The 23141-nt window shown below is 45.2% G+C and overlaps 1 protein-coding gene across 1 annotated transcript in view; it reads left to right on the top strand.

Annotated features, from left to right (window-relative positions):
* Window positions 1-3388: 3388 nt before the first annotated feature.
* The window catches only part of Srd5a2 (steroid 5 alpha-reductase 2), a 30082-nt gene continuing 10329 nt past the window's right edge, over window positions 3389-23141 (top strand). The window contains 3 exon segments of the mRNA XM_051168068.1: window positions 3389-3491; window positions 3494-3662; window positions 19866-20029. Coding sequence (XP_051024025.1) covers window positions 3389-3491; window positions 3494-3662; window positions 19866-20029 — 436 coding nt within the window.

Below are 23141 nucleotides of genomic sequence, written 5' to 3' on the forward strand. Positions count from 1 at the left end.
ACACATGTGTGTGCACACATGCACAGGCATGCACGCGCGTGTGTGCGTGCGCGCGAGGACACGCGCACACACACACACAAACTGCTAACTATGCCTAGCTGACAAGGTAGGAATTTCCCTTCCCAGGGCAAGATAATTCACCAAAATTTTAAATGACTATAGGATACCTTTCTTAGGCAAGCCAAATTATCTTTTATTGGGCTTTCAAGTTCTGGGTACTATATGCCAATTTTAGTTATCCCAGGGTCAAGAGACAGACAAGCAGAATCAGCCCCTGAGCCACTGGACGTAAAGAAGTAATTTCTTATTCTGCCTCACCTGTTTAGTCTTGATGCTTCCAGGAAGGCCCTGCTGTTCCTTGGGTGGTTGCGTATGGCATGCTGCGTCTCCTGTTTCTAAGGATCTATTAATATTAACTTCCCCCTCGTGACTGTTATTCCCGTGTCTGTGTGTCTTACAATCACTGAGTAAAACAAATTCCAACTACCATTAAAACACACACGAGAGCAAATACTGTCTGATCCCATTTAAATGAAGTTCAGAAGCGGGCAGAGCTAATTTATGGTATTGAAGTTAGGGCAGTGGTTACTCTGTGAGAAGGTATAAGGGGGGGGGAGGGGAGCTCTAGAATGATGAGACTTTGGCTTTTGTCCCAGGTACAGGTTATGAGAACATATTCCTATTACAAGATCAATCAAGCTTGATATTTGCAATTTGTTCCCCCCTTTTTGGATTCAATTCTCTCCTTATATCTCTTTGCCCTTTGCTGTGTGACTCTGAAACAAGTCTTCTGCTCGTACAATGGAAATGAATCAGTCACGTGATTTTGTTTGGCCAATAGAATGACTAGGAAGCAAGAGTGGGTTAGGTATTGGCCTGAAAAGATCTTATGTGTTTCTTGTGTTCTGAAAAGAGTTATTATTATTTTTTTTTGACATTATATACAATAGTGGGTCTACCACACTCATCCCAGGGTGAGCCTGGGCTAAGGCTCTGCTCCTGAGCTAAGTCCAGCCTAAAGCTGTGTTCTGAGGTGCTTCACCAATGACACCAGGCTCAGCTACGTTGAGCCTGGAACAGCTACTCCTCGGCCAATCCACAGACATGGGCCCATTCAATTAACTTTAAGTTGCTGTAGGAGTGGGGATGAAAAGAAAAATGACCATTCAGATTCAGCAAAGCTATACAAAAGGAGAGGAGGAAACTGAGATAGAAATATTTCATTCCTTCAAAATTATCCCCATTGAGTCGGTTTGGAATGCTACACCACTGTTCTGACTATGACACCATGACATCCATAGCTCCCTGACTCAGCAAGCCTCCTGAGGAGACTATGGCTGCTGAAGGTACAGAAGAGGCGCCAATGAAAGCCCAGAGGGTAGAGTGGAGGAAACAAATGAGTCGAATGTGAAATCTTTGAAAGGCATCTAAGTGGAGTTTTCTGGCAGGGAGAGAGTGCCATCCTGACCCTTGGGTTCTCTGCTGGCAATCTAGATTTGAGCATCTTGGAGGAACAAGTAGGAACTGAGAAGTTAGGTCTGGACCTACAGAGAGCCAATGTTCAAAGTGCAGGAAGCTGCCGAAATATTGACACCTGATTAATCCATAGAAAGTGGTCCAGTGAGTCTGGGTGCCCCGGTCTGATGATTAGTTTCAGACAGTATGATGATGTTGCTACTTTACTTTTCATGCAGCAGGGTGATGATGACTACATCTAGGTCACTGAGAAGAGGACGCCCTGCATCACTAATGGAATCCCCACCTGTCACATGTCACAAGGGAGAAGAAACTCCTCTAAGCTGGAGCAGACTAACGTTGCTCATTCTTTTAGCTGGAGTGGGTGGGGGAGTGAGAGTGATCCTACAACAGATGAGCTGGAATTAAGGGGGCGAGAAAGCTCCAAATAAGTGGGGAGAGAAAAGGAGAAAGCCCGGTAGTGAATGGTACCCAAAGCAGGAACAAGAGGGGAAAACAGGGTTTAAGTAATCAAAGAAGGGAAGACAAGAAGATGGAAGAATGAAGGAAATAGCAGGTGGAGAGAGAGAGAGAGAGAGAGAGAGAGAGAGAGAGAGAGAGAGAGAGAGAAGAAGAAGAAGAAGAAGGAGGAGGAAGGAGAGGAGAGAGAGAGAGAGAGGGAAGAAGAAGAAGAAGAAGGAGGAGGAGGAGGAGGAGGAGGAGGGAGGAGAAGAGAGAGAAGAAGAAAAAAAGAGGAGAGGAGAGAGGGAGGAGAGGGGGGGGGGAGAGGGAGGGAGGGGAATGGAAGGGGGGGGGGAGGAATGGAAGTGGGGTGGGGTGTTTGGAGGTTGAGGGAAGAGTGGGAAAAGAACTGGGTCTGGTACGCGAAGGCTGGACGGTTCAGAGAGCATCATCACCACCATCCTATGGAACCTAGTACAAGAGTTTCAGAGCAGGGAAAAGGTGTCTCTCTAGAGAAGCTGGAAACTTTAGTCAGAGTTTGAGGCAGCTTCAGAGGAACCTAAGGACGGAGCGGGGGTGAGGGGTGGGGTGGGGGAGGGGCGGGGCGCGGGAAGCGGGGAAGTGGGACGCGGGGCGCGGGGCGCAGGGCGCCGGGTGTAGTGCACGTTCTCAGGACCCCTCAGGGTTAACGAGTGTCTGAGAGGCACACTTCTCACTAAGACAAGCAGCCCTGACATACAGGAGGAGCTGTGACGAGGAACCACCGAGGAATTAGGACATTTACCCTCAAGGCTGGCACCTGCCTGAGGGATAAAGAGGACAGGAGGGTGGTGGTGGTCGTGGTGACGCGGAGTGAGAAAGGAGAGGAGGGTCCCAGCACAGAGGGAATGGAAGCACCAGAATGGCCAGCCCAGGGTCTGAAGAAAGACCCGGGGTTGGGTGGAAACTAAGGGGAGGGAAGAAGCACTGACAACTGGGACAGTGGGAAATCCTACTCAGGGCGACTCGTGGTGGGCACTGCCTGGCGGCAGTAATAGAGAAGCATCAGCGCTGTTGGTTTTGGCTATTGCTTGGTCCCAGAAGTTGCAGGACTGGAAGTTGGCGGGTGAAGACTAAGTCATCATAGGGCCACCTAGGGAGGAGAAGAGCTGATGGCTGACACAGGCACGGGTGGAGAAGGGAGCCCCCAAAACACTATTTAGCTCCACAAAAGCTTCGATCCTGTGCCCCATTTGCAACCCAAAGAGCCAGAAATGGGCGAATTGGGCATTGCTACTAAGCAGAGCCAGGGCGGGCTGTGCCTAGGTGGGAGGCACGCAGGAGGCGGGCGCGAGGTGGTGGGGGGAGGTTTAGAGTGGGGAGGGAACCCAGGTCCGAGGGGCGGACACCGGGTGGTGTCTAGTGCACATAAAGGGGCCGCGCTCTCTGCCACACCGGCGGGCGGCAGTCACCAGCTGTAAACACAGGCAAGATGCCGAGTGTGTGCCATCAGGTCCTGGTGCTGGCAAGTAGCGCTACTTTGGCCACCATGGGGACTCTGAATTTGTGCTCACGGAATCCTTCCAGTTACGGGAAAACAGCAGCAACAACATAGGTCCCCACCTGCCCGCACGCGTCGCTTGGTTCCTGCAGGAGCTGCCTGCCTTCGTGGTGTCGGTAGGGATGCTCGCTTGGCAGCCCCGCTCCCTCTTCGGACCACCAGGGAATGTGCTGCTGAGTCTCTTCTCCGCACATTATTTCCACAGGTTAGCATTTCTCCCGCAGCGCACAGCTCCCCTGTTTGGCTCCAGAGCTTGGACAAACGTCGAGGAACAGCGCGCTCAGTGGGGAGGATCTGAGAATGAGGCGTGTGTTGAACGCTTGCTGGGGACCGGGGCTTCAGGCTGGGCTCCCTGGAGTTGGAAAGCACTAGTCGGACAGGAGCCTTCTTCATCGTCGTCGCTTGGGCGCCCCTCGCTTTGCGGTAGCTGCGAGGGGTGGGTGGGGGGAACTCAGATTGGATCGGAGCCATTGGCCAGGGCGCTTTCCTCTCCAAGGCTGCACTTTGACCTTACAAGTGCCTGCTCAGTCTGTAGACCTCACCTTTCTCTTGCAGAGGTCAGGCTGGCTCAGGGACTTTGGGAGGTAATATCTCTGGAACTCTCTGAAGTTCTTCTGATCTGTTTGGTCTTTTGTGTGATTGAGAAGGGAGGTGGGCAGAGTCCAACTTGGATGTCATAGATGAGAACAGGATACAATGGGGATTCTGCTTAAGACTCCACTCCAAAGAAGCTGAGCTCACTGCCAATTGATTTACCTAAGTCCTTCAGGACTTAAAAGGTGAACTAGTCAAAGCTAACTGAGAGCTCAACTGTTCTAGGTGAAAAATCTTTTTTTTTTTTTAGTTTAGAATTTTGCCTTTCTGGTGTGGGAGGAAAGACAGGAAAGCATCAAAGAGAAACTGAGAGGCTAAGGACTGTGCAGCTTCCTACAGAGACCCCCCCCCCCCCAGGAGGAAGTGGGCTGACTGTGGAAGAGCATCATTTAGCATCAGTCTGTCCTCCTTGCTTGGCTTCACTGTAAGTGTATGAGATGCCCTTGCTATGCCCACTGTACGGTCGGAGAAACCGAGGCTGAGAAAAGTTATGTAACAGAAGAAGGTGACACACCTGGTGCCTGGCAGGCTTCCTAGCTAAGTCCCAATGAATACCTTCAGTTCCAGGCCTCCAGCCTTTAAAAGCAGGTAGGTAGGCACTCCATACAGGTGACTAGTAGGGCAATGGGTAGGGAAAGGTTACTGAAACCTGGCTGTGTTGTTTGGAGCTGATAATCCCTCCAGTCAGAAGATCAAGTCGATTTGGATTTGAAGTTAGATTAAAAAAAAAAAAAAAAAAAAAAAAAAAAAAAAAAAAAAAAAAGGCCCATGGGAACCTAAGACAGACTTTCCTCTCAACTAACATGTCATTTCTAGGAAAGGAAGAGTCAGAAATACAAACTTTAACCAGCCCTTTCTTAGCTCCCCCTCCCCCAGAGGATCTTCTTTATTGGTCAAGCTTTATAATCATAAGGTGTTAATGGAATTCTCATTCATTAAAAAAGCTAAGTATTGACAAGTAGTAATATGTTTATGCTTGTCCAATGACCATTTATCAAAAGTCTGTTGTGGACAAGATCCCAGGGTAATCATTACTTTATTTTATACACATGTACAGAAAGAAGGATGTTAGCTGAAGGAGATAAAAGATAAGCATTTGATTTTGTTTGCTTGGAAATAGATATTTGACAAGAAAATATGATTGTATGGACATCTATTCTTATCCTCAAATTTATTACTGTCAGCATTACAGACACATTTGTTTTATTATTTTTTGAGACTGGCCTGGAAGTGACAAAGAATACCTTCCTGTTTCAGCCTCTAGAGTGCTGGGATTAAAGGCATATGCCACCACAGCCTGGCTATAAACAGTATTTAAAAAAAAAAAAAAAAACAACTTCATGTAGAAAAACAATGAATGCTTTCTGAAAATTTATGAAGATTATTTTTAGACTTTTTTAATCCCCAGAGGCATTTTGTGTAGCAAAATATGACCAGTGCCCTTTAAAACAAACGAGGAAGTAATTGCCCATAAAACAAATATGTACACATTGTCCATCATCTTCAGAGGAACCTTTTTTTTTTTTCCAGAGGAACTTTTAATGTATTAGAAAAAAGCTTGGGATTGATTCTGTCGAAGACAAATTTGGCACCCCCCTGAGAACACTATGAGTTACTTGTCTCCCTGTCACCAGGATATATGAAATTTGTGGACCTTTCCACTCCTGTTCCAGCTCTTCCTTTGAGGCCCCTGAGCACTTCCTGTGCTGTTGTTTTGAGTGCTTCCCAGATGTTAGACGCTGTGCCAAACCCTCTGCATGACATGAGTACTAACCCTCACACCAACCGGTTAGGTAGCACTGCGATCCCTCCATTGTGCAGGTGGGAAATTGGAACAGACGATAGGCATGTTCAGTAAGTTGTCCAAGCCACACAGCAGGTTGAAGACTCAGAGTTGAGACAGTGGCTCTTTGGATTTCCTCTTGGGCTCTCACCACAGTGCCAGACTTTTCACACTTGTTCTTGTTTTCTTAAGCCATAGGCTTAGCACTATTCTTGTTTTGGTCATGCAAAATAGTGGATGGTTGCTAAAGTAAAAACTGGAAATGAAAAGAATAGAAATATACTTTTACTATGTAGGTATGTTATTTATGTATCAAAAGATGTTCATCATTCTTTATAGGTGTTAACACTATTTCACACATGCTCCTTCTATTGAACACGTAGTTCTGCCTGATTACTATTTGGAGACTTTCAAAAAATTAATCGTGTGTGTGAATGAGTGTGTGTGCTCATGCACGTGTGTGTGTGCGCATGCGTGTGTGTGTGTGTGTGTGTGTTTCTTGCCACATATACTCTAGGCTAGCTGGGCCAAGAACTTGTGAGCCATTCTGTCCCTACCTTCTCTTAAGGTAGGAGTTCTGAATCACAGAAAGAAAGAAAAAAAGGAGAAGAATTCCAGAAGTGGTTAGAATTTGGTGAAGAGTCTTTAGGCTGCTGGTACAAATATTCCTGAAAGATTTAGGATTCATTGCTTGGAAACAAGAACGAACTAAGAAGCATAAGGTTGTCTTGCCACAGCAGAGGATAAGACATGGGGGTGTTGGTGGGGGAACAACACTAGTTCTTTTTTTTTTAAATTTTATTAATTTATTTATATTACATCTAGATTGTTAGCCCTTCCCCTGTTTCCTCCCATTCTTCCCTCTCTCCCACTTCCCCCCTTCTCCCGTCCCCTATGTCTGTGATTGAGGGAGACCTCCTCCCCCTATATATGCTCTCAGAATATCAAGTCTCTTCTTGGTAACTTGCTATCCTTCCTCTGAGTGCCGCCAGGGCTCCCCATCCAGGGGACGTGGTCAGAAAAGGGGCACCAGAGTTCCTGTGAGAGTCAGATCTCACGCTCCACTCAATGGTGGAGAATATCATGTTCGTCGGCTAGGTCCTGGTAGGGGTTTGAAGCTTACTGCCTATATTCTCCTTGGCTGGTGCCTTAGTTTGAGGAGGACCCCAGGACCCAGATCCGCTTGTCATAAAGTTCTTCTTGTAGGTTTCCAGGACCCTGTGGGTCCTACTATTTCCCCATTCTTCCATGCTACTCTTGCCTAGAGTCTTCTTAGGAGGCTGAAAGGCTCATGCTTGGCTCAAGTTCTTTTACAAAGTGTCCCCTGGGGACTGTTCCGGGCAGCTGTTCTATGGGGTGGGTGTTAAAGCTCAGTCCACTTCCTTTAGTATAAGGGCATCACATTAGAATAAGTTCCACAAGGACAAGGTGTGGAGTAAAGTCGAGTAATTCACTTCTCCTTCCCTAAGGAGGAAAGAGCCAAGGACGGCTGGAGAAAGGAGCATACATTTTTCCCCCCTTCGTTTTTGTTTTAACACAGAACACACACACATTTTCTATCTTAGGAGTTTTGCCAGGATGTGGCACTCGGGAACCTGGGACACTCACCAGCCTGCTGTTGGTGCTCTCTGAGTTCAGCTGGGGGAGCTTCAAGTCCAGACTCACGTTGTTTCAAAAGTTTCTGCTCTCGACCCAGGAGCCTCTAATGATACTCAGCCTGACACAGGAGCTCTAAAATTTAAAAACCTCTGACTTGGGGCCAACAGTGCAATTTGTCCTCCATTTGGTCGTGAATGCAGGGAGAACAGAGGAGAGAAGCCAGTATTTATTGGGCTCTGGGTGTTCCGGGCATCATGTTAATGATTTCCCTGGTCGTCTCATGTTGTTCTCGCTTGTACTACCTCCTCAGTGAGTCTGTGTGGTGCGGTGGTGGGCTAGCGGGGTGACCATGGGAAGGCGTGTGCTTGCGCTGCTCCATAAAGCATGGTTTGTCTCCAGATCGGTGGGTGGAAATTTGATATTCTGTCACAAAAGTGGCCCCATCTGGGCCTGTCCTCCATATACTTGGTCTTGGAACATCTTTCCACTCTTTAACTCTAAATGCTGTCTGTACCTATGAGCTACTGGCTGGTCTAAGTGTTGAGTTAGCCTCTGGGGCCATTTTCAAAATTGTTCCATCATATCTAATCCACATTGCCCAGGCTGGGCCTTCACTACAAATATTTGTCGTCTTCTTCTTCTTCTTCTTCTTCTTCTTCTTCTTCTTCTTCTTCTTCTTCTTCTTCTTCTTCTTCTCCTCCTCCTCCTCCTCCTCCTCCTCCTCCTCCTTCTTCTTTCTTCCCATGAAGCATCAGTAGATTCTTTCCAGTGCAGAGCCTCTGATTTTTTGCCTCTCCCCATCTTGCCTTAATGACAACAGGTGACTGTGTTTCTGTGCTTCCAAATTTGCCTGTTCTGTGCCCCCACCACTCAGGGAAGGCCCTTTACATGCCTAAAGTTACATATTTAATTAACAAATCTAAATAGTAGTATACACAATTGTTTTCTTATTAAACTTTAAGGTTATTTATATATTCTAAACAGAAATATTTTGCCAGGTATAGGCATGTAGCCAGTATTTTTTTTTTTCTCAGCTTGTGGTTTTTCTTCTGTTCTCTCTAACTAGCTTCTGAAAAGCAGGGACATTTAATTTAGCTGCTCTAGCTTTCCTATTTATCTTTAGTGGTCATATGTAAGAAGCCTTTGCCTAACCCTGGGTGACAAGCGTCCTCTCCTGTACTTCCTACTAGAAGATGTACATGTTGGCTTTTGCATTTGGGCCTATGTCTCCATTTTGAGTAACTGCTCTTTCCAGCATTAGAAGTATGAATCAAAATTCCTTCTGCACAGGGACAGCCAGTTTTTCTGGTGCTACTTAGTGAAAATGCAGCTCTTCTCTAACTGTTGACTTCACACCTTATATTTTTAAAATGGAAAAGTTATCTTACCTAAGAAAATAGCTGAATGACACATAATCACATGAAAAGATTCTCATCATGAGATAGGTAGAAACATGGAAATTAAGCCCTGAGATCATGAGGAACCTACAAACGGAAGTAAAAGGCCATGTATCCATATATGGCTCCCATACATTGCTGATTGAAATGTGAAATGATAAACACTTCGGAAGATATTTTGACAGTGTTTGAAAAAGTTAAACATTGAAAAAGTTGCAAAAAGTAAATGTTTGCATGCTCTTGGGCACATGATATTTCATTTCTAGGTACTCTCTGCCACCCCCACCGCCCCCAGTAAAAGCACATATTCATAGAAAGATTTATGCAGAAATATTTGCAGTGTCCCTTTTGATGGAAGCTCTAAATTAGACATAATATAAATCTTGGTCAATAGGTGAAAGTAATAGACCATGGTATAAATATATAATGAAACATTACTCAGAAATAAAATGGATGGAATATTGGCACGTGTTGCAGTATGGAAAAACGGCAAAGTAATTCTAGGCAAAAGAAACCACTTCAAAGAATGCATGCTTTGTTATTCTATTTCTATCAAGTCCAGATAACATATGTGACATAAGGGACACCCAATGGTTTGCTGAAGGATATGAAGGATCTCTTGATCGTGAGGGATGGATCTGAGGTGATTCAGTGTCACGGATACGCACCCACCTAAAACATCAGATTGTATGGTTTAATGCATTCCTTCAGTTTCATATTAAATATACCTAAATTGATACTTTAAAATATTTGAAGTCCCATGTCTCTGAAAATTATTCTAGTTTTCTATGAAAATAATCTGCTAATGTTTAATAGGAGCTGAAAAGCAATTCATTTTGGATGAGGGCTTAGAAGGAGCAAGCTTGAAAATTGAACTGAAGACACTCCAAAAGAAAAAAAATGTTATATGGATACTGGGCTATTAGTTTTCTAAAAATCTGCTCATGCCGGGTGTGGTGGCACACGCCTTTAGTCCCAGCACTCAGGAGGCAGAGACAGGCAGATCGCTGTGAGTTTGAGGTCTACAAAGCGAGCCCATGACAGCCAAGGCTATACGGAGAAACTCTGTCTCGAAAAACAAAACAAAACAAAACAAACAAACAAACAAACAAACAAAAATCTGCTCTTCACTTAACTGCTCTACAGTCAGGACCAATCATAACTGTGCTATTAGTTCTTGTCAATTTGATTCAAACTAGAGTCACCAGGGAAGAAGCAACTTCAACTGAGGAGATATCTCCATCATATCGGCCAGTGGAGCCTTTTCTTAACAGTTAACTGATACAAGAGTGCCAGCCCACTGTGGGCAGTGCCATCCCTAGGCAGGATAATCCATAAAACAAGCCAGAGCAAGCAGGTCAGTGCACAGCATCCCTCCATGATTTTCTGTTTTGGGCCCCCGCCTTGAATTCTTGCCTTGGCTTCCCTCAATGGACTGTAAAGTATAAGCCAAATAGACTTGTTCCTTCCCAACTGTAGTTTTCAACCATAGAAGTTTGCATTTAAAAAAAAAAAATCATGTCTTGGCTTAAAGTTAAAACACATGAAATATATAGTTAGAATAGTCATTTTAGTATCATTGTCTGCTATTCTAATACTGATGTCATTTTTAAAAAGTTTTCTTTCTTTTGTCTTTCCTGTGCATGCATGTGTGTGGAGGTCAGAGAACGATGTGTGGGAGTGGTTTCTCTCCTCCATGATATGGATCCTAGGGATGAGCTCAGGCTCGATGGCATGTGCCTTCTTTATCACCTTCGATTGGTTATTGTTCCAGTTATAGACAGCGTTTCCCTGCATTTTTGCATGCATTAGATAGTTCAAAATTGTAGCTCTTTAAAGACAGATGGGATGGTAATTACTATCATCAACTTACCACTTGGGAAACTGAGGTAGGAGGATTGTGAGGTTAAGCCAGACTTAGCTACATATGAAGATCCAGGCCAGGATGGACTATATACACAACCCAGCCTAAACAAACAAACAAACACACACACACACACACATACACACACACACACACACACACACAAAACCCCAATAAAACAACAAAAGAAGAAATTATGATTTTGAAGGTTAGGAAACTTTACATTCCTATAAATATTCTTGAACTTCATTCTAGATGCAGCTAAGTTATTTGTAAATAGTTCAATGCTTTCAGGTGCTGATTGAATGTGTTATGTGGTTGCGGAAGAGTAGGCCAGGTAGGGTTGATTACCCTTTCTAAAGTAAGGTCTTCGTGAGCATTGCACCAGTCTCACACGTTGTGAGTTTTCTATCTGGTTGGTGAGAATGGACTCTATTCCTGACCAAATGTGAGTATTGGATACTGTTCTTAATTTTTTGGATGATTCGTTTCTTACACCAATTCACCAATTAGCATCACTGAATACTTGAAGAAGACCCTCTTCATTAATCTGTATCTCTCTTTTATTCTCTGTAATGAGAGTTATACACATCTCATGAGTCAAGAATCTTGTAGCTTTAGCTTAGAATCTGCTTGTACTTCAGCCTAGAAATTCTCTCAAAACAGCAATATGGCTAGTTAGAAGGTTCACATAATTTGTTTCTTGTTTCTCAGAGATTCCCCTGTATGTGATTGTTCGTGTTCATTGGCAGCTAGGAAAGACGGGCCTAGGAGATGGGCCTGTGATGATGTTAGTGGGGGGGGGGGCTCTCTTGATTACCTTAATTGAGATGAGAAGGCCTGTCTGCCCCTTGTTGGTGACACTATTCCCTAGGCAGTGGACCCTGGACTGTGTAAGTGGAGAAAATGATCTGAGCACTAGCGCACACACATTTATTGCTGTCTGTCCCTGTGACTTCCCTGCTCTGATATACCGTGCCCTGGAACCAAGAGCACAAGAACCCCTTCTCCATTAAGGTGCTGTGAGAGAGAGTTTTATCACCGCAGCAGGAAAATAACCAAAAGACACTGTCTTTTATTGTCGAATGCTTGTCGTTTCATATAATTTGTCCTGCTTATTTCGAGTCTGAAAGGATAAATCCAGTTCCTATTGCTTTAAGTTGGCTGAATGGGGTTTATAACTCGCCTTTGTTTATTGGACCATAGTCAGTACTGGCTGACTGGGGAGTTTGAGTGACTTCTGCTTGTGGTCATTGTCACATCTAAATCCACTGTTGGCATTTCTAAACTGAGTATCAGTTTTCCCAAGGTGTCTGTTTTGTTTCTTTGTAATTCTTTTCTTTCTTAAAAAAAATTTTGTGTGTGCGCGCGCAGGTGTGTGTGTGCACGTGTGTGCAGGTGCTCAGAGGAGCCACAAGATGGCAGCAGATCTCCTGGGACTGGAGCTGTAGGTAGTTGTGAGCCAACTGATGAGGGTACAGGGAACCCATATTGAGCCCTCAGGAAGAGCAGCAAGTGCTCTTAACCACTGAGAAGCTTTTCTAGTCCCTGAACTCTATTTCTTCATCTATTCTCATGCTTGGTGTGCCAGGACCTTTGCATCCCATCTTGTATGTCTCTAAGCTTATGGGAGGCTACAGGTGATGACAGGTTGGTGACTTCCTTTACATGAGTCCCATGCCTCAGGTAAAGGTGGCAAGATGAATACAGGGCCATAGAGTGGGGACTGTAGAAAAGGTAGATAGCAGCTCTGCTGACGACAGACAGGCTTGACACTTTCACTCAACAACCTATGTCACAGAAATGTCACCGTACACTTGCTTTTGTTGTTGCTTTTGTTGTTCAAGTAAACAATGGACTGGAGAGAGATATATAAAGGAGCGACACTGAGGTGGAGCTATCTTTGAAGGCTGTGCCCACAATGGGCTGGGCCCTCCCCCATCACTCACGAATCAAGACTGAGCCCTAGGGTAGCATTTCCTCTTTGTAACTTTTATTATGTGTTCAGTGTGCACCTTGACAAGCTTCATCAATGCCTTCCATCCGATTATACCATGTGCTTTGAGCTCAGTCTCGCCTCTCCTTTCCTGTCCCTCACCGCCACCTGCTCATTCTCTTTCTTCCCCACAGTCTGTGCTCAGCACCATGCATACATGTATGCGTGTGTACACAAACTGTATACATACATGTATACATGTATGCGTGTGTACACAAACTGTATGCATCCGCACAAAATCCAGGATCCACATGTGAGAGAAAACATCCTAATGTTTTTATTAACTTCTTTCTTCTATTTAATGTGATCATCTCCAATTGTATTCACGTCCCTGCAAGGGACATGATCCCATTTTTCTTTACGGCTGTACAAAGCTCCATTGTGTATATAGTGTGCCACATTCTTGAAATTCATTCACCATTGACAGACACCAGAACTGGCTCCACGACGCCGATCGTGAGCAATGCTCCGGTATCCTGAGGTACTAGTATACGCTGTAGTGTTCTTTTGACTACATTCCCAAGAGTGGCGTAGATAGCTCATATTAGAGTTGTATTTTTAGTTTTTAAAGGAACTCCCACACTTATTTCTATAGTGGCTTCCCCACTTTGAATTCCTATCAACAGTGAAAAAGAGTTCTCCCTTTTCTGCTTCCTTGATAACATAGTCTATCATTTTATTCTCTTTATTTTATTGTTTTTTTAATTTTTTGTTTTTGGAGACAGGGTTTCTCTGACCTGAATTCTATTTGTAGACCAGTCTGGCCTTGAACTCACAGAAATCTGCCTGCCCATGCCTCCCCAAGTGCTGGGATTACAGGCATGCACCACCACACCTGGCATGCTATTTGTTTTATTTGCTTAAAATGTTTTTGTATGTATGAGTGCTTTGCCCGCATGTACACCTGTACACCACTGATGTATGCTGGACCAGAAGAGAGAAACTCATCCCTTAGAACTGGAGTTACAGTTGGTTGTGAATCTCCATGTGGGTGCTATGAATCAAGCCTAAACCCTCTGCAAGATCAGCCAAGGTGCTTACCCACCATCTTAGTCAGGGTCACTATTGCTGTGGTGAAACACCATGACCGAAGCAACTTGGGGAGGAAAGGGCTCAATTGGCTCACACTTCCATGTCATTGTTCATCATTGAAGGACATCAGGACAGGAACTCACACAAGGCGGGAACCTGGAGGCAGGAGCTGATGCAGAGGACATGGAGGGGTGCTGCTTACTGGCTTGCACTTCATGGCTTGCTCATGGCTGGGTTTCTTACAGAACCCAGGACCACCAGCTCAGGAGTGATACCACCTACAATGGGCTGGGCCTTCACCCATCAATCATGAGTTAAGAAATTGCCCTACAGGCTTGCCTACAGTCTCATCTTATGAAGGTTTTTCCCTTAATTGCGGTTCCTTCCTCTCAGATGAGTCAAGTTGACATAAAACCACCCAGCACAACCATGAAGCCATTTTCCTGGAAAGATTTACTTTTGAGTTGTGTGTTTGTGTGTGTGTGTGTGTGTGTGTGTGTGTGTGTGTGTACCTTCCTGTGTGTGAATGCAGCAGATATGCACACGCTAATGGTGCTCATGCAGGAGTCAGAGGACAACCCTGGTCTGTCCTGGTCTTCTTCCCTTGTTTGAGATGGGGCCTCTCCAACTCCTCACCCTTCAACTCCATGCCTTCTCTCTCTCTCTCTCTCTTAATAAAACAAACAAAAATAGAACAAAATGAGCAAACAGAAGAAGAGGATGGAGAAGAAGAAGAAAAAGAAGAAGAAGAGGAGGAGGAGGAGGAAGAGGAGGAGGAAGAGGAGGAGGAAGAGGAGGGGGAGAAACAAAGAGCCAGGCAGTGATGGCTCACACCTTTAATCCCACAGCATTCATGAGGCACAGGGTAGATCTCTGTGATTCGAGGCCAGGCTGGTCTACAGAGAAAGTTCCCGGACAGCCAGGGCTACACGGAGAATCCTTGTCTTGAAAAAACCAACCCCCCCAAAAAGAAAAAGAAACAAAGAAAGAACACTTAACACACACACACACACACACACACACACGAATAATATACACAAAAAAGACCAGTAAGGGGGGGGGTCAAACAAAGCAACATGAGAAAACAAAAACAAAAAGACAAAACCTCCCCCCAAACCTCCAAAAATGCTTTGAGTTTATTTTGTGTTGGGCATGGAGCTTGGCCTTCAGTGTGATTTATATACCCACTGAGACTCCCTTTGAGACACTAGATTTTTGGTTGTGACAGCTGTCAGTTGAAGATAGCTTCTTGGTTAGGGTTGGGCACTGTCTACTGCCCATCTCAGCACTGGGACGGTCTGGTTTGGACTGTGACGTTCCTGTGCATGCATGTGTAAATTCATATGTCTGTCCATCCTGTTGTTTCCTTGGTACCATCCATCCTCTTAGGCTCCTGCAGTCTTTCAGCCTCTTCTTCCTCAAAGGAACTGTACATTTTTGTGTGAAGAGACAACTTATAAGCAACCTAGTAAGTTGTGTTGCTGACTAGCAAAGAGGGCTATTAGAAATGCAAAGCAGGTTCATGAGGATAATGAGGAGGCATTTGAGATTCCTGTTCTGTACAGGGTGGTCAGGAAGGCCGACATCTCAGCACACTCAACAACAACAAGCAAAAACCATGATGGGGATAAGCCCTGTGGATGCCTAGGTGGGAGCTTTCCAAAACAGGTCTGAGGTGGCATGTGCTGGCCTTGCTCAGGTAAAGTGGAGGGATAGAGTGAGAGGGAGGAAGGAAGGGAAAGAGGGAGGGAGAGAGGAGAGAGGGAGGGAGGGAGGGAGGGAGGGAGGGAGAGAGAGAGAGAGAGAGAGAGAGAGAGAGAGAGAGAGAGAGAGAGAGAGAGAGAGAGAGAGATCTTTAGACTGGAAATGAGAGAATAAATTAGCATTTTCCTGGGGGTGAGGAAGCCTTGAGGAGGCACAGGTTTGGGAAGTGTGGGGGATCAGGAGTCTCATTTGGGGTGTGTTAAGACTGAAGTCCTCATGACAGTGGCATGAGACACCTAGCAGGGGCTGTCTATGAGCCTAGTGACTGATCGGGTGGGCAACTGTCTGAGCTAACTTAATGCTTCTCGGACAGCAGCACACACTGGGTATTTTGTGGTGAGCGTGGATTTAGCCATCACAGTTCTGAAGGCTGGGGGATTCAGTATCAAGGCATTGGCCTCTGGGGAGGGCTTTCTTGTAGTGTTTTCACATGTTGAAACTCGAAAGGCAAGAAGAAAGAGCAGCCAGTCCCATAGCCCTTTGGTAGAGGTGGGCAACCATTCACTAGGGTAGAACCCTGTGACCTAAACACTTCCCCAAACCGCACATTCCAGTGCTGTTGCTTAGAGGCTAAGAGTGAGGCATGGCTGGCCACAGTGGCACTGTTTGATATTTGAGGAGGTGTTACCACATAGATAGTAGTGCTTAAATGAGGTCAAAAAATGTCCCGAGACCTGGGACATCAATATTTGGAGGACAAAGGGCTGAGAACAAACCCACGAAGGAAAATGAGGACAAATCAATGAAGCAGAGAAACCAAGGCAGTGTGGTGTGCTTGCTGGCACCGCTTCCAGGAGAACGGGGCTAAGAATCTGCTCTTGGTCTGAAAGTGTGGTGCCAGGTGAGACTCTGCTGAGACTTGGTTTTTGTGAGGGAAGGTGGCACATAGATGAGAAAATGTCACAGAGATGGCAAGTGTGGGCCACTCTTCAGAGGAGTTTTGCTGTAAAAAATGAAACAAAACAAAACAAAACAACAACAACAAAAAAAACCAAAACCAAACCAGGGAAGTGGGACAGTGAATGAAAGAAGAAACAGGGTCACTACATAGAACAGCTAAATATACAACACATGGAAGCTTCGTGCGTATTTGCAGAATCTGAATTTATTTTGATTGACAATGAAGTCTAAAATTTCATATAGTGAAGAACCCTCAATTGGCGTGATAATCTTAGCAATAGCACTTATATTTGAGGAAGATTTAGTTAAATATGAGTTGGTTGATACAAGATGTGTTATTTCTAATTTTTTTCCCCTTTGGGTTTAATTTGGATGTGCAATTTCAGTTAACCCTTTCCAATGAGAGTGTCATCTCCTCCCCCCCACTAAACATTTACTTAGCAGTGACGAAGGCTGTACATTTACAGAGTACTTATCAACCTCTATCTGAATGAGCATAAAAGAGTTGAAACTCACATTAGAAGTAGAAGAAGCAATTAAAGGACGTGGTCCCTTACTATGGAATAGGCACAGCGCAGAGGGCCCTGTCTTAGTTTCTTCTTCTCCTGCTGCTGGGATAAAATTACTTAGGCTGGCGAGATGGCTCAGTGACGAAGAGCACTGGCTGCCCTTCAGAGGACCTGGGTTCAATTCCCAACACCCACATGGCAGCTCACAACCACCTATCACTCCAGTTCCAGGGGACCTAAGGCTCTCTTCTGGCCTCTGTGATCACCAAGCATGCACGTGGTGCACATATGTACATATATACGCACACGCCCATACACATAAAACAACTAGAACGGTTTTTATATAAGATACTATGACAAAAGTAATTGAAGGGAGAAGGGGTTAACTCACTCTGGGTCGTGGTTTTGGGTACGTCATACTTGGAAAGTCATGGAGCCGCCGGAGCTTGGTCACATCACAGGCACAGTCAGGAAATAGAGAAGAGCAAGCGCATGCGCGCTGATGCCCAGATTGCTTTCTCTACTTTCTACAGTCTGGGGTTCCAGCTCGGGGAATGGTCCTGACCACAATTAGGATGCGCCTTCCCACATCATTAATGTAGTCAAGACACTTTCTCATAGGTACGCCAAAGGCCCATCTCCCAGGAGAGTCTGGAGTCTTGTTAGATTGATAAACTGTGTCCAACTCTCTAGTGTTGATTTGCAGTCTCCTAAGCCAGCTCTTTTTCTCTTCTCTTCAGTGTGTGTGTGTGTGTGTGTGTGTGTGTGTGTGTGTGTGTGTGTGTGTTGGTTTTTCGAGACAGGGTTTCTCTGTGTAGCCTTGGCTGTCCTGGACTCATTTTGTAGCCCAGGCTAGCCTCGAACTCACAGTGATCCACCTGCCTGCTGCCCCTACAATTAAAAAGAAGGGAAAGCAGGCAGTGACCCTCACTCACGATCCTGCCTGAACTGATTTTTTTTTTTATTCTTCTGGACTTAACAACTCTTAAAAAAAAAAAAAAAGAAGTCATAGAGATGACTCAGTCTGTGGGTGATTTTAGAGTTCCTTGAATGATATCGCACTTCTAATTGTAGCATTTACTTTGTTGCTGTTTTATTGAGAAGAAAACCTGTTGGCCATCAATTGAAGATGACAAGTATAAGGGGGCAGGAGCATGGGATGTGGGGCAAATGCTCAATTGTCCCTCTAGTTACATTTATCGGAGTAAGGATTGGATGTAATAGTCACCTCTATTTTTAATGGATCAGTATGGCTTCATGGAACTTTCCCCAGTGTTCATACTCATCTACGGCTGTTATTCGCTTCCATACTCTGCCTATCACAAGTACGCCTAGTGGAGCACTTGGGGTCTATAATTTGGGCATCCTCCTAGTTCCCTTTCATCTTCAGTTGTTCTCTTCCTTTCCATAGCAATGGAACATCCCTGACGTACCTTGTACCCTCCGTGCCTCTGATGTGTGATTAGCTATTTCTTCATGATACCCTGGCTCCCCAGGGGAGTGGTGTTGATGGATGAAGGTCTGGTTGTCTGCTGCTGCTGGCATGTTGTTACTCCGGGACTTCAGAGAGTGCTGTCTTTCTGAGCGCCCCATCCGCATTGATATTTCAGAATACCACTTTGCCCAGGAATACATCTGAGTGTTGCAAAACTCCCTTGCCCATCTCCTTCCCTCGCCTTTCCTTTTAAGCTTTCTTATGGTTAATCTTTCCCCCTCTTGTCATCACCTCAGGGTACGAAGCTAACGAAACATTAAAAGGCATCGTTCTCCAACTCGGTCAGCAATGTGTCAGGTGGAATATAGACTAACTCCCTCAAGCGGAGCTCTGCGGGGAGCCCCTAGACAGCCGGAGTAAAGGCTTCTCTTAGGGAAGGAGGCTGTGGCAGAGTCGGTCAGCAATGTGTCAGGTGGAATACAGACTAACTCCCTCAAGCGGAGCTCTGCGGGGAGCCCCTAGACAGCTGGAGTAAAGGCTTCTCTTAGGGAAGGAGGCTGTGGCAGAGTCGGTCAGCAATGTGTCAGGTGGAATACAGACTAACTCCCTCAAGCGGAGCTCTGCGGGGAGCCCCTAGACAGCTGGAGTAAAGGCTTCTCTTAGGGAAGGAGGCTGTGGCTCAGAGCCACATCCTCCTACTCTCACCAGCACTTGGAACACAGGCCTTTGGTTTTAAGGGTGCAGAGAGGAGGAACATGATAAATGAGGGGTCTAGCTGGGGAAAGCTCATGTCACAGGGTTTGTTACCGTGGGTAAAATTCTTTTCTTCATTAGAGGGATGCAAGGTTTTACTTAATATCCAAACATCTGAAGAAGAGTGGATTCTGACATTACTGTGGAGCCAGTTTTTCCTTTGATTTTTACAGGGCGATAATTCTACTCTTGCCTCTGTTGTCATCGAATGTTGAACGGGGATGGGATCTACCTTTCAAGGGTGTTGTGTAAATAAAATGAAGTGCCAAATGGTAGTTTCTGTGCATTTTAAAAAACCATAAGATGAAAACAAACAACCAAACGACCAAACAACAACAAAAACCCAATCAACCAGCCAACCAAAACCAAACCAAAAAACAAACAAACAAACAAACAAAAAAACAAACAAAAAAACAACCAATCAACCAAAAAACCCCAAACAACAAAACAAAACAAAACAAAACAAAAAATAGCCCAGCAAAAATCACTTAGAACCATATAGGAACTGACCATTCAATGCATGTCTTTGTGTCCCCTTTGCTAGGTTTACAAGTGCTTGCCACGATGGCAGACTTTTAAAAAAGAGATGGGGGAAAGAAAACAACAACAACAACTTCATGCTTGCAAGTCAAACACTTTATTGACTGGGCCAAACTAAGGGTTTGCAACAATGAATTTAGTGTGGTTTTCTGTTTAGAGTATTTTGTGGTTTGACCTCCTCTCCCCTTCCGCTCTTTCTTCCTTCAATAACGACCCTTAACCACTTTCTTCTTACACCCTAGGACATTTATTTATGGTTTGCTCACCAGAGGGAGGCCTTTCCCAGTGTTTGTATTTTTGAAAGCCGCTGCCTTCTGTACAGGGAATGGAGTCCTCCAAGCCTACTACCTACTTTACTGCGCGGAATACTCGGAGTCGTGGTACACGGATGTTCGGTTCTGCTCCGGTGAGTGAATCTCACTGTCTCCCATCCTTTCCCAGCTAGCACCAGTGCCACAGTATCAGTCACCGTTGTCTCTTCTCAAACTGCTACAGCAGCCTCCTCCTCCACTCACACCCTCCCTCTGGCCCGTGTCCCTCCCTACGGCATCTGGAGAGACTGTTTATCACACTATTTCCCATCTTAATGTCGTCAATAGATTTCTAGTGCTCCTAAGACACAAACAGGCTCCCCTTGTGACTCGCGTTACCGTCTCGCCAGCAAGAACGACGCTGCACACACAGGATCCTTCTGCAGTAAAGCTTTAATGCGTCTTAAGAGGGAGAGCATAAGCTTACGACAAGTAAAATGGAGACCCCAAACAGCAGAAACCCATCCCGTATATAGGAAACTGTTCTCCGCTTAGGATATGACGCCACGGGAGAGGCAGAGCACAACAAGTGGAAAGTTCCTTCGCACATGCGCAGATTACTTGTTTTACCAGTTTGGGACACAGGATGTCAGCGCCATCTTGTAATGGCGAATGTGAGTGCGGCCTCTCACATCCCCTGCCTATATGACTCAAATGGTCTCTGTCTTTCCAGCTTAGCGGTTTTCCTGCCCCCCTTCCACCCTGTTTTCTGTGCTAGCCGGGAAGTCTTGCTGCTAGGATTCTGTCCCAGCACTTTTGTCCCTGTTCCCAGAACGTCATGCCTCTCTGAGCTTTGAGGCTTTGCTCTTCTCTCTTGCTTTATTTATCTCTACCAATTTGCTCCTCCTCAAAGAGGCTTCCCCTGCCCCCGCCCCCCCCCCCCAACACCTTACCGAAATAATTGAAATCAGTTGTTAAAAGTTTCCCCTGTTTTCCTAGGAAGAGGAGGTGGAAAAACTGTACACCAGGGGGGATGGAGACACCAAGAAAACAAGGCCCTTTAAATCAATATGAGCAGAGCTCACGTGAGCTCAGAGACCTAGGCAGCGGGCACAGGGCCTGCACAGGGCTTCGCCAGGTCATCAGGTCATCTGTGTTTGTATGATGGCCTCCACTTCAGTGTCTTTATGGAATTCCTGAGAGTGTCAACACATGGGCCTCTGACTCTTGTGCGTTCTCTTGGGCTATTTTCTTTCTGTTGGTTTGTCTTGTCTTTTTATCTTATTATATTTTGTCATATTTCATATTTAAAAAGGAGTAAATGACTGAAAACCTAGCCACTAGGGTAAAGTGACACTAGGCATCTCAACTACAGGGCAGGCTGGTGTGTGTGACAGGTATGACTAACATATAATCACACACACACACACACACACACACACACACACACACACACACACACATATATTTGGATGTACTTTCATTTGGTCACAACTTTGTGTTTCTTTGGGTAGGAGTATTGCTTTCTTGATTTTAGGGGGGTTATATTGGGTTTTTGTTTTTTTGTTTTTTGAGAAAGAACTTAAAGTTAGGTGGGTGGAAAGGGGGAGAGGGTCTGAAAGAATGTAGAGGAGGGAAATAATGTAGTGAACATATATTTAAATTTCAAAAGATCATTTTAGCCAGGTGCAGTGGCACATGCCTATAATCCCATCAACCAGGGAGGCAGAATGAGGAGGCTCTGTGTGAATTCAAGGCCAGAGATCAATTGTGGAACCATGGGTGCTGCTCCTCAGGACAGCTGCCTGCATAGTTTTCTGAGACAAAACCTCTCACTGAAGTTGGGGTTGCTTATGTGTCTAGATTGACTGGCCAGGGGTCGGCTTCTCTCTCTATCCCCTTTGCTGAGCTTACAGATGTGTGCTTCCATGCTGGGCTCTTAAAGGATATGGGCTGTGGAAGTAAACTCAGGCCCTCACTCAAGCCAAGCTCTTTACTGACTGAGCATCTCCCTGGTCCCCTCCCCTCAGGTTTGTAAGAAGAATCAAGGTCCAAGACATCTGAGTTATTTGTATAATATCTTGGCTCATGTAAGAAAAAAATGTCAGTAAAGATCATTCTTAATCCTAATATCATGTGTCACATCCTGCCTTTTGGCTTACTACTCCTGGTTGTCTTTAGAACCGGTTCCCGCTGGACTCTCCCTAGCTGCTCTATGTCTAGCCTGGATGACTGCAGTCAGCAGTAACCCTGCACTGAGGATACCGCCTCCATCCTGTCCTTCACCCTCTTCCTCATGCTGCAGTCAGAGAAAACATTCAAAAAAAAAAAAAAAATCACAAAGGACCAGAGGTTTCACTGTGCAAATACTGTCACACATGCCCTGTTCACAAAACAAAGAAATGAAACAATCTTCAGAAGGGGTTAAATAATGATTATGGGCTGGGGAGATTGCTTAGCAGCTAAGAGCACTTGGCCCACTTGCAGAGGATCCAGATTCCGCTCCCAGGACCTATGTTGGGTAACTCTAGGTTCAGAGGCTCTGAGCCCTTTTCTGGCCTCTGCACCTGCACACGTGTGACACACACACGGGCGCATGCATGCAGATAGATACACAAAAATAAATATCACAAAATGAAAAACACAAAACAAACAGGTGCGAACACTTGTATGGTATGGTGTATTTTATGTAAAAATGAGATAGAAAGAAAAATGTATGTAAGTGGGGAAAGAGTATTGGAGTTCTAAAACTTCCCAATTGTGCCTCAAAGTAAGGAACTGGGGCTGAGACTTTCCCTCAGTGTAGCGGTCTTTAGGTGATGACACTTCGTTACTTAATTAAGAAGGAAATGCATTGGTGGCTGGAGAGGTGGATTAGTAATTACGAGTAGTTACTGCGCTTGCAGAGGACTTGCATTCAGTTCCAGCGCCCATGTGGCACCTCAAGGTCAGTCACCTGTCACCTCAGTTACAGACTCCAGTACACATATGATGCACAGAAACTTATATAGATATCACACACACACACACACACACACACACACACACACACACACACACACACACACACACACACACACACACGTAAAACAATAAAATGGGAGAAACTGCTCTGATGAAAAGTCTCCCAAGTTGGTGCAACGTTATAGAGTTTTGGGGAAGAGTTCAGGCAGCAAACTGTCTCTGTCATTTCCTAAGTTTGGAAGCTGCTAACCTGCGCTTCCTGTCTACTCAAATAATTCATTTTATTTCTTCTCAAGTCTCTGA

The sequence above is a fragment of the Acomys russatus genome, chromosome 1 (genome assembly GCF_903995435.1).
Source record: "Acomys russatus chromosome 1, mAcoRus1.1, whole genome shotgun sequence".
In the NCBI taxonomy this organism is placed as follows: Eukaryota; Metazoa; Chordata; class Mammalia; order Rodentia; family Muridae; genus Acomys; species Acomys russatus.